General features: G+C 36.9%; 1 protein-coding gene across 1 annotated transcript; it reads left to right on the forward strand.

Moving 5' to 3' along the window:
• The first annotated feature begins 387 nt into the window (after positions 1-387).
• On the forward strand, positions 388-10,341 carry LOC752555 (dynactin subunit 5). Its single transcript, XM_030984287.1, has 6 exons — positions 388-518; positions 3,040-3,108; positions 3,702-3,820; positions 4,507-4,618; positions 9,277-9,379; positions 10,112-10,341. The coding sequence occupies exons 1-6, from the start codon at positions 471-473 to the stop codon at positions 10,210-10,212; spliced, it is 552 nt and encodes a 183-aa protein (XP_030840147.1). The 5' UTR covers positions 388-470; the 3' UTR covers positions 10,213-10,341.
• Positions 10,342-12,645: the final 2,304 nt, after the last annotated feature.

The following is a 12,645-nucleotide window of genomic DNA, read 5'->3' on the forward strand; positions in this document are numbered from 1 at the left end:
TTAATTTGGTTACATTACGAAAATGGTCTATTGTACGGCGATACAACTCTTCCGTCGAGTTTAGGGAACGAACGCTATTATGGCTGAGACAGGTCGTGAAAATCAACAAGACGGAGACAATTCTGGTTCGCACATGCGCAGATTGATTTTTTTGCTCGGTTACCCTCGTCTTTGCCTTCCGTCATTTTCGTAATGTAACCAAATTTAATGCATAAGTCTTTGTGAAGTGCCTCAATACAAATTATTTCATTCACCTGATAAGAATAATAGTATTTCAATAGACAGAATCCGAACTGCATACATTATTTGATCTCGGTTGAGTGAATTCTCCCGTCCTCTTTGCCTTCCGTCTCGTTACTAAAGCGCCCTATTACTTGTAATTGTATGACGCCCTCTGGCGAGTGAGAAAAGCGAACTGTAGAAGAACTGAAAATTGAGTGAATTTGAAGGAGGAAAATCACAATTTTGTCATGGAATTGCAGGACTCATTCTACATTAAAGCAGAATATATAGAAACTGTAAGTCACAAGTATCAATTTGTTATCTTTATACACTCGCAGCCCGTTATATATGTATGAAAACGTAGTTTTACTGGGCGTATGCTCTGTAAATATTTTGCGCTGTCCCACGCGTAGGAGTTTATGTTGGTATGGTTTCCATCAGTCTGTCTTCTGCGCGCATTGTGCTGAGTCGCTACCGGCGCGGCTACCCTACGTCAAAAACATCAATCATTCACAAAAATCACCATTCTTCTTCATAAAAAAAATACCAACTAATAATAGTAAGCTATGATTGTATTTCTTCTTACATCCACAAAGCATAACTTACAAGAATTTTGTGCGAAATGACGTCAACAACAATATTGACGGCAACAAGTTGAAAACAAAAGTATCCGTAGACTTTAGATGGTGTAATTGAATGAATGATACTTTGTTTGTAATGAATTATTGAATTATGAATTATCATTAATTGTAATCATCAATTTTTATTCATTGTTAATTTATGCATTATAAATCTAGTGAATTATTTATTATTTTTGTTTATTGAATACCAACAACTCATTTTGGTTTAAAAATCTAATGATTGATTGGGGTCATTCCATGTCAAATCACCCAAAAAATCTGAAAATCTTAACCCAACCATTTTTGATTTTGATGAAACTTAGTGAACTTGTTGAGTGTGATCTCACAGCACCAAATCCCAAATTTTAGGTAAATCGGGTGAGGGGTTTGGGAGATACGGCCCACCAAATATTGAGATTTTTTCAAAAATGGGGGTGGCGGGCCTACCTTTGAACCCTTGTATCTCGGGACCTAATGGGTCAATCTTCACAAAATTTATATTGTTAGAAAGGGTATTCAATAAGGATTCCAAATCTGCCGCCATTTTGAAGATTCGTACATGTTGGTGTACTTTGACCTCTTGACCTCAGATTTGACCTTGAAATTGACCTTGTGGATCATGTAACTTTGACAACATTTTTCATGAAATGTAATCTCTGACATGTTCACTAAAACATATAAAAGTTTCAGAGATATAATATGTTTTGTTTAGGAGCAATAAGGATTGAAAGTATCCATGCTCACAGATATTCACTATAAACCCTATTATAATACATGCAATATGCACAGTACAACATACATCTTCCATATGCTTTTTTGTTTTAGTCATATCCATCCTAAATGTCAGCAGTACTTGAATAGAAATAAAATGACAAGAACATATAGGCCTAAAGGGTTAACAGGATGTATGGCTTGAGACCTCTGAGTCGGTTCTAGGATAATTACCCCCTGGAAAATTCCCCCCCTGAAAACTACCCTCTAAGGACAATTACCCTCTAAGGACAATTACCCCCCCCCCCCCCTCTATTCTTTAAAGGGGAAGTCCATCCTGATAAAAAGGTGTTTTATTCAAAGCAAAATTTTTTTGGGGGGTATATTATTCTTGAGGGGTAATTTCCCCGGGGGGGGGGGGGGGGGGGTAATTGTCCTAGGGGGAAATTGTCCGGGGGATAATTGTCCTCGGGGGGAGGACAGATTGTCCTAGGAGGTAATTTTCTGGGGGGGGGGGTAATAATCCTCTGCTGGGTGTGATAGTCCTTGGGGGGTAATTGTCCTCAGGGGGGGGGGGGACATTTCCTGAGGGTTAATTTTCCAGGGGGTAATTATCCTAGAACCGACTCAGAGGCCTAAAGCCATACATCCTGTTAACCCTTTAGGCCTATATGAACTTGTCATTTTATTTCTATTCAAGTACTACCGACATTTAGGATGGATATGCCTAAAACAAAAAAGCATGTGGAAGATGTATGTTGTACTGTGCATATTGCATGTATTGTATACATTATAATAGGGTTTATTGTGAATAAATATCTGTGAGCATGAATACTTTCAATCCTTATTGCTCCTAAACAAAAAATATTATATCTCTGAAACTTTTATATGTTTCAGTGAACATGTCAGAGATTACATTTCATGAAAAATGTTGTCAAAATTACATGATCCACAAGGTCAATTTCAAGGTCAAATCTGAGGTCAAGAGGTCAAAGTACCCTAACATGTACAAATCTTCAGAATAGCGGCAGATTTGGAATCCTTATTGAATACCCTTTCCAACAATACAAATTTTGTGAAGATTGACCCATTAGGTCCCGAGATACAAGGGTTCAAAGGTAGGCCCATTTTTGAAAAAATCCCCAAATTTGGTGGGCCGTATCTCCAAAACCCCTCACCCGTTTGACCTAAAATTTGGTATTTGGTGCTGTGAGATCACACTCAACAAGTACACTAAGTTTCATCAAAATCAAAAATGGTCGGGTTAAAACCATTGGGTGATTTGACATGGAATAACCCATTGACATTGTTATTCAAGTGTTAAATTATTCATTATAATAATATTATTGTCTAATACTCAAATTTTACATACATGTAGCTACCTCTTGAGATCCCCCCCCAACAACAAAAGGGGGGGGGGTGAGAGATTCCAGATTATACTTTCTTTTTTTTCTTCTTTTTTCTTCTTTTTTCTTCTTTTTTCTAGGCATCTGGCAACAAAGTGAGCAAGCAGTCTGTGCTATGTGGAAGTCAGAACATTGTATTGAATGGAAAGGTAAGAAATCAAAACTAAATCATTTTTTTAAATATTATCCCAATAGTAGTGAACTGGGCAGAGCGTGCCTTTGCCAAACCTTCATTTTCTGACTTCTAAATGTGGATATAAATAAAGATTGCAGAGCTGGCTGAAATTCAATATTACACATGCAATTGGCTTGATCGAGTGACAGCATCTTGGACTATTAGTATTAGTGGCATCAGTAGTAGCGATGTGGAATAGCAGGTGGAATACTTGATAGATAATTGGGTGTGCTCAATCCAGGGCTGAAATTCACAAATCAAAGATCTTGATTCATTAAAAAAACAATAAAATCAATATATTCAATTTTTAGTATGTTATTTTGAAAATATTGTTTTAAAGAAAAGTTAACAGTACTCCAGATTCCAGAATTTTTAAAATATTCTTCAGTCTTACATTGTGCAAAATACATTATATTATTATAGTTAATTGTAGTTTTTTTAAAGCTCTTATTGATTGAAAGTGTTATATTTTTTATCTAATACATTTGTGATACCTTAGGGTAAGCAAATCTAATACCCATGTGATACCATGCTATATTAAAGTAACCAATTCATATTTGTTTGCAGTCCATCATCCATTCGGAGTGTATTATCCGCGGTGACCTAGCTAATGTTCGTATCGGCAGACACTGTGTGATCAGCTCCAGGACGGTCGTCAGACCACCGTTCAAGAAATTCAGCAAAGGGTAAGATGATTTATGAAAGAGAGCTTAATCAAGTCATATATAGTTAAACCTGTCTATAGCGACCGCCCAAGGGAAACACAACAAGTGGTCTTTGTAGACAGGTTCCTTTAGTAAATGTTTCAATAAGAAGCCATTTTCAAGGGAAACAAAAAATGTGGTCTTTGTAGACAGGTGTTCACTATAGCAGGTTTGACTGTACTTGTATTAAATGGATCAATTGTATGTCCATGCTTCTTAACAATCCTCACCTTCAAATAGTCACACTTGCAACTTGATTATTCTTCCCTTTGTCTATTTTTGAAACATATTCTGTCATGCAAAAGAACAGTTTCATAATATTTTATTACCAAAATGTTTATTGACCAATCTTATAATAATTTCTATGTGATGTCCATTGTGATACAACACTCTTAAAAAAAAAAAAAAATTAAAATTTTGAGCATCCAATATAGATGGTTATTCATTTCAGTATAACCTACCGGACTTTACCATGTGGTGGACATAGTTTCACAGAAGATGAACTCTCATGTTTTTTCCCAAAATGTAATAATTTTTCATTTAAATCTAGTAATGTTTGATTACGGGAATAACAATTGAACCAAAACCTAAGATTTGGTCACTAAATATGTTAATCCAATGCCTCATTTTGTTTACCTGGTAATTTAAATTTTGTTTTTTTATTTCAGGGTGGCGTTCTTCCCTCTTCATATAGGAGATCATGTGTTCATTGATGAAGATTGTATAGTCAATGCTGCTCAAGTTGGCTCATATGTACACATAGGAAAGAATTGTGTCATTGTAAGTACTTGCTCATGTTTTTTGTATAGATCAATAGGTTGAGCTAGGTATTCAAGGGAATAGAAATGTTGAATGATTACTGGACTTGCATGTTAAATGTACCACTGTCTCTGTGCTATCATTCATGTACATGTATAGAACCTTCACACATGACATGAGAAATTGTTTTTTTTTCCTTCATGTAAATAAAATGGCTAATGGCGATGAAAAAAGGTATATGTTCACAATGAAGGTCCTGTGCATACTAATCAGTGTTTTATATGATACATGATATAGTGATTTGAAGCACATTATGCTTATGTAATTAAAAGCCTATTTAAAATCGATGCTGTTTAACACGCCATATATGGACATGAGCATGAACATCCACTGCAGGTTTACAAGTAGGAGAAACCGAAGAAATACTTAATTGAAGATTAACTTGGAAATGAGATTAGAAGTCCCCCCCCCCCCCCTCACCAGCCACCACCTCATTCTTCAGGGCCCTGTCTTACAAAGACTTTACGATTAATACAAATTAATCGCAAGTTTGCAGTCTGCTATCTCTTATTTACATAGTTGCGATATCAACTCCTTGTAAGACGTGGCCCAGATGTACAGACTAGAATTTCTAAAGACATAAGTATAAGTATAAGAATTTATTGTCCTTTACAGGAAATTTGTTTTCCACTGGTTACAGAGTATTACAATACAAATATATACATGAAATATTACAAGACAGTGATAAACATGAACATTATGATAAGCATACATAAAGAATGAGATAATATGTGAGTAAGCCACTGTATATATGGCAGTATGGTGGTTGAAGAGATAATATCAGATTCCATTTTACAAAATATGAAGCTAAATTATTTAATATTCATTGATTATTCCATATTAAATCTTAAAATGATAATAAATACATGAATTATTATTATTATTATTATTATTATTATTATTATTATTATTATTATTATTATTATTATTGATTACCATTTTCAATAGTATAATTAATACCAGCATCGTTATTATTGTTAAGTTTATTGATGACACATAAGTTGTAGTTACTGGCTCAAACGTTAGTAAATAGTTGGATGCAGTATTCATGGCATATACATTTATATTGATACATTACATGGTAGGTTCATAGTAATCAAACACGTTTTGCTTTGGAATTGAAAAGATGAATGGAGTCGGGGATAAAGGATCTTCGGAAACGTGCACGTTGGGTTCGTGGTGTGCACAGGCGTATGCCAGATCTGTTATAATTGAAGTGCTCATTCAGTGGGTGCGAGGGGTCATGCATTATTTGTTTTACTTTAGAAAGGGCATTTTTCTGATACAGATCTTCTATGGATGTTAGATCGGCTCCTGTGATACGTTTTGCTGCCTTTCTGGGACGTTCGAGTAGTTTCTTGGCAGCAATTTTAGCGTTTGCATAATAGCAAATTAGGTTGAAGGTTAGGACACTCTGAATTAGGGACTTAAAGAACAGTTCTATCAACTTACTATCTACTCTTAAGTTTTTCATTACCCTAATAAAGTATAGTCTCTGGTTGGCTTTCTTTTGGATGTCTACAATGTTCTTAGTCCAATCAAGTGACTTTGAGATAGTAGTACCTAAATACCTGTACTCTGTAACTTGTTCTACAGGAGTATCATTTATCAAAATCGGGGTATGATCGAAGGGGTTTCGGCGAAAATCAATTATGATCTCTTTTGTTTTAGTTACGTTTAGTATTAGGAAGTGGTCATTGCACCATTTAACAAACTCATCTATAACCTTAACGTATGGGTCTACGTCTTCAGAAAGATAACCTGTGATTACAGTATCATCCGCATATTTGATGATACTGCACTCTCCTACATTACATAGACAGTCACTTGTGTAGAGGGAGAAGAGCGCGGGGGAGATGACACAGCCCTGGGGCGCCCCTGTATTTACAATTCTTGGACAGGATAAGGCGTTACCTAAGACCACTCTCTGTGGTCTGTCACTTAAAAAACTCTGTATCCACAGACTTAACTGGGGAGGGACTTCCATATCAATGAGTTTGTTTATCAGAAGGTGGGGGATAATAGTGTTGAAGGCACTAGAAAAATCCACGAAAGTGGATCTTACATAGGTCTTAGCCTTGTCTAAATGGGCATATACCTTATGTAGGTATGTTAGTACTGCATCGTCAACTCCTCTCTTACATCTGTATGCAAACTGCATGGGGTCAATGTAGGGGGAAGTGTATTCAAGAAGGTACTTCATCATGATCTTTTCGAAACATTTCATAACACTACAAGTGAGTGAAATGGGTCGAAGGTCATTAAGTTCCTTCACTTTCTTCCCTTTAGGAATTGGTTTTATCAGGGATGTTTTCCAAAGAGTCGGGATATGTCCCTTTTCCAGTGAATGGTTGAAAAGTTCATTAAATACCCCGGCTAACTGATCCCTACAAAGCTTGAGTACTTTGTTACAGATACCGTCAGGCCCTGGGGCTTTATTAGTTTTAAGTGCCCCAAAACATCGCCTAACATCATGTTCAGAGATACAAATTACATTTTCAGATTCACTTAACATTTGCCTTAGTCTGAGTGCAATTACGTCATTTTCAACTGTAAACTTTTTATCATATCTACAATAGAAGTCATTCAGTTCATCGACAAAGTCCTGTGTTATGTCAAATCCCAGAGTCTTGGGCTTTGGTTTATACCCAGTAATCACCTCCATCGTTTTCCAGGCAGCAGCAGGTTTGTTATTTCGAAAGTTATTTTCGAGCTTGTTTTTATAAGACATTTTACAAGAGTCAACTAAGCGTTTAATTTCCCTTTGTACCTCTTTGACACGCGTCTTGTTACCGTTGATGAGTGCACCATTCTTTACCTTCAGCAGGTCCCGGAGTTCCTTTGTAACCCATGGCTTATTGTTGGGAAACATTTTAAACGTTTTAAGGGGTATAATCGAGTCGACACAAAACTTGACATAACTTGTGATAGCATCAGTGGCTTCGTCTAGTGAGCTCGCTGAGTTGAACAATAGATCCCAGTCCGTACAGTCAAAGGCTGCTCGGAGTTCCTCCGTTGAGTCATCAGTCCACGCGTACCGTTGCTTAGTGACGGGCCGGCTTCTTTTCAACTTTTGCTTGTAAGCCGGTAGTAAGCGGATATTTTGGTGATCGGACTTTCCTAGACGATGACACGGTTTTCCAACGTATGCTTTAGGAATGTTACCATAGCACTTATCTAGGGTAGCTCCATTTCTTGTTGGTATGTCAATATATTGTTCAAACGTGGGAAGTACACCATTCAAGTGACATTGGTTAAAGTCACCCATTATGAATGTAGGGGCATCAGGGGACAACGAAGCATGATGATTTACTTTAGCAGCTAGTAATTCACTGGCAATTTCAACATCAGCACGGGGGTGAATGTAGACCACAGTAATGAATATCTGGGGAAATTCACGGGGAAGATAGAAAGGTCGGAGTCCCACTGTAATGAGTTCAATATTGGGCAGACAAACGACATCCTTGACATCCCAATTATTACACCACTTTTGGTTGATATATAGACATACGCCTCCTCCTTTGCTTTTCCCTGACTGTTCTGTTCTGTCTCCTCTTACTACATCAAAATGTGGAATATCAATAACATTGTCGGGAATGCTTTCTTTCAACCATGTTTCTGTAAATGCTAATAGACAAGAATCTCGGTATTCGTTCATGTATCTAGAAAGTGTTTCAAGTTCTTCCATCTTATTAGGCAACGAGCGTACATTCCCCAATATTATTGAAGGGAGGGCCGGTTTTGTTCCTCTCTTTCTCAGCCTTGTCCTTATTCCGCCCCTCTTACCTCTCTTACGTGGTTTGATCTCGGGTGGAAAGTCCTCATATCCGAGGGGTCGAGCATCCCCCGTGGCGCCGCGTAGGTTGAGTATCTCAGTCCGTGTGTATACAAGGCTATTCAGTTGGTGTTCGACTTTCAGGGCAGAACCAGTCAAAAACACCGATGCGAGGATCAAAAATATCCAAAAGGTAGCCATGGCTAATCTCACAGTTATGGAAAACATGATGAAGGTCAAAATGCACTCACAAAATAAGACAAAATAGTAACAAATAATCCAAAAGATGGGGAGAACAAATCCAGTGGTGGTCGCCACTGAGCGGCGCCCTAATGGTCCAACCCTAAACCATTTCTCAGTATTTTATCAAGGCCTTTTAATTTATCTTGAATGATTGTCAGTCATTGATTTTCATTTTTCTTCTGGCAAGTTATTTGTAGCGTTGGTTAAACTGTCACTTGCCCCCTAACAGACAAACCTCACCTGACCAAGCCAGGGAAAGGTTTCACAAAGACTAAGATCGATTTTAAGTTGGACTTAACTATGGCAGGCTGTTCATGCCACTGTATGCTCTACCCATTGTTAAAGAAAAAAAGTCTTGAATATAATTTACGTTTACAATGTAAGTAGCCTTCTTTCTTCAACAATGTACTATCACAAAATTTAAATTCTGTAGATTTGTGACGTCCCTTGAGAGACGAATGGTGAGAGCAACTAGTGGCATGAATGGCCTGCCATAGTTAAGTCCAACCTAAAGTCGATCTTAGTCTTTGTGAAACACTCCCCAGATAGCCTACATGTAGTTGCTCATGTTGTTGATGGTTGTGTTTTACTTTGATTGCAGGGAAGGAGATGTGTCTTAAAGGACTGCTGTGCAATAGCTGATAATACCTACCTGGCCCCAGAGACCGTTGTCCCACCCTTCACAGTGGTGTCCGGAAACCCAGGTTTGTTAATGACTTCTGATCTTTTATACCATTTCGGTCTTATATATCACGCACAAGTCACATTATGATATAAGGTCCCTAGAAAATTTTTGTTTAAATAATTATTTTAAAAAAATAGTACTAAGAATGGGTATTTTTTCTTTTTAAAAATGCTAAAATGGGTACATTATACATCTTTTGAAGTTTATTTCTATGTGACTTATAGTGCACCCTATTTCACAGTAGAAAAAAAAAGGAATTTTTGAAGTTGAAATGTAACACTCGAAATTAAATTTATTATGACAATTGACAATTGGTAGAGGTGTCGTGGTCTAGTGGTTGTGTCACTGAACCATGGATCACAAGTCCCGTCAAGGCACTAATTTCCTTTAGAAAAACGTAAATCTACACTTGCCACTCTCCACCCAGGTGAAGTAAATGGGAACCCAGTAGGAAGAAATTATTTCATTGCTTTAGCGTCTTATTATTGCAGCTCAGCTACAGCCAGGGTAATAATAACAATACTTGTATTAGGTGCAGTAGAGTATATAGGTATATATATCCCGGTAGTAGGTGCGCAATACAAATGGACCTATTATTGAAAATTGTGACATAGAAGGATTTAATTGTAGCGGTGTCATAGTGCAGTGTAGTATAAATGGATATATTATATTATGATTATTGTTTAATGACTGGAAAGTAAAGCTTTGCATGAGGTTCACCTGTTTCCTTTTCCTTCACCTTGCTTTGTAGGTGCGGTATCGGGTGAACTACCGGAGTGCACACAGGAGCTCATGGTGGACGTCACAAGGGGGTACTATCAACATTTCTTGCCAATACAGGAGGCTAAATGAGCCCCCTTTCACATTTTAGAAATCGAGGGGCCAGTGACACAAAGACGTTACTCCATTTTGGCCATTTTGAGAAAAAGTGGTTTATGTGTCACTGAGCACTTGGGAATTAATAAGGAGTTAAGTCTATGTTTCACTAGCCATTGACTTCAATGGGGTGTTGGGTTGGAGTTAGTCTTTGTGTTTCCTGGAAGCCCACATTTTTCTGAACATTTTGATATCACATACTCATTTTGGCAAAATATGGAGTTACGTCTTTGTGTGACTGAACCCTCGAAATAGTGTAAATACAGTAGATAGAGAATAAAGTAATATGTGTACAGCTCAGAACATTATATATGTGCATGTTATGTTATTTATCTAAATTGTATCAGACTATTGGTCACTCTAGCTAGAATGACTTTAAGCCTACCACTGAAGGACTAAATCTGGGCCATTCGGGGGTAATGAAATGCTTTGTTTAGTCTTTTGTCCTTCGTTGATATGAATGGAGTATAAAGGAGAGATTTCGTGAATACATTGCAAATGGCTGTGAGAATGGAATATTCAAGACTCAATAAAATTCTGACGATGACAGTAAACTACAAGGAACAATTGCTGGGAAAGATTTAATAACTTATCATTTTCACAATAATTAAATGCTGCTTTTGCAACCCCCTTTCTTTTCTTGAAAAGTTTTGCACCTGTATGTAATTAAAGAAAAATGACTGGATCAGCTACCGATTTCTTTTGCGATGTACATGCTTCATTTTGTTGACAATAAAGCAAAATAAAATGCAATTTTCTTATTAAAAATAGATTTATACATGTCCTTTAACGAGTACAACAACAGAGGTCAGTCATTTATGCTGTTCATAATTGTAGAAATCAAGTTGCCGTTTGTTCCCAGTAAATAAAATTGAACGATGATTTATCCTGATTAACATTCCATATAGAATATGTATGACACGAGTCTGTTCAGTGCCCCAGGCATTAATTATGATTAACTGTAACACATAATGTATACATGCCAAAAGCATGGCGTTTCGAAGCATGGTAATGTTTGTATTTCATGTTGGCACCTGTAGTATCATTATTTGATTAAATAAATATATAGAATTCATTGCAATCCATTTTGTTTCAAGCATCATTGCTGATAATCATGATTACTAACAGCTCGGTTTTTAGTAGTAATTGGTACTAACTTAATCAGTGAACAGTTATACAATTAATTGTAATGAACCTTTCAATGTAGGACCAGAAATGTGTGATTCAAAATTTGTTCTTTTACATCAAAACAAAAAATTTGCAAGGCCTGTGTACTTTGAAACTGAATGTAAACAGTGGACTGTAAACAAAAGTATTGTGAATCATTTCTTTTTACGATGAAAGCATGATTAATCAATTGATTGATTGAAAATTATTGATCACTAATTATTGCCACATAACAAACAGTTCCCCCATTTCTTCATTTTCAATGTATTCAATAACCTGAATCAGCTAGTATAACATTGAAGAGGCTCGATTTCTAACATCATCGTGTTAAAGAGATCATTTTGTCATGGCTTGTAAATTGCTGTAAATAAAACATGTACCTACTATGAAATGCACATAGTTTCTTGAGTTTATATATTTTTGTAGAGTGCATTAGATGTGATTGTATATCTGTAATTACATTGAGGGCAACCATACGTGAAAGTGTAGATGATCAAGTGATGAGATGAAAGGAGGTTGGAATGAAGGAGGAGAGGAGAAAGAGTATTATTCATTCATCAAGAGTGGAGTTAGAGAGAAAGAGAGAGAGAGAGAGAGAGAGAGAGAGAGAGAGAGAGAGAGAGAGAAAAAAGAAAGGGGGGGGGGGTGGGTGTTAAATTTATGTTTTTGATTTTGAGATGTATTTTGTAACATCGGTAACTGGTACTCCATATCTCCAGAAAGTTAAGCAAGGGAGCCAAAAATGGGTCTTGTCTTTTCTTCTTTTCTTTTTACACAGTGTAGACATGCATTATTATATTTGTAAAATGATTTATTGATTGTAATGTTTGTGGGTACTTCAGATTATTTCAATTCTTAACGTAATTACAGCCCTCTCGTCTTCTCTGTCGTTTAAACAAAAAAACTTTTAAAGAGATTTGTGAGCCAAGGTTGCGATTACTTTCACATATGAAGTTTAGCTTTATATCATTTAGTGAGACCGAGCAGAGAATGTTTGAGAAAATATCCTTACTTGATGAGCTTCTTTCTTAGTCGGAAATCTGTGGGGGGGGGGGGGGGGGGGGGGTGGGGGTCGGGGAGCTCGTCCTTCCCCTCGTCCTTCCAGACACGGGTTGGCCAAGCATTATTAAGAAAGAGATGTCTGCAATGAGCGATCATAGCTCTTATTTGCAGAGTTGACATATTTAAACAAAATGGAGGAAACGAGAAGATCGTAGAGGGGGTGAGAGGCTGATAAATGAG

The sequence above is a fragment of the Strongylocentrotus purpuratus genome, unplaced genomic scaffold (genome assembly GCF_000002235.5).
Source record: "Strongylocentrotus purpuratus isolate Spur 01 unplaced genomic scaffold, Spur_5.0 spur5_scaffold_14, whole genome shotgun sequence".
Lineage (NCBI taxonomy): Eukaryota > Metazoa > Echinodermata > Echinoidea > Camarodonta > Strongylocentrotidae > Strongylocentrotus > Strongylocentrotus purpuratus.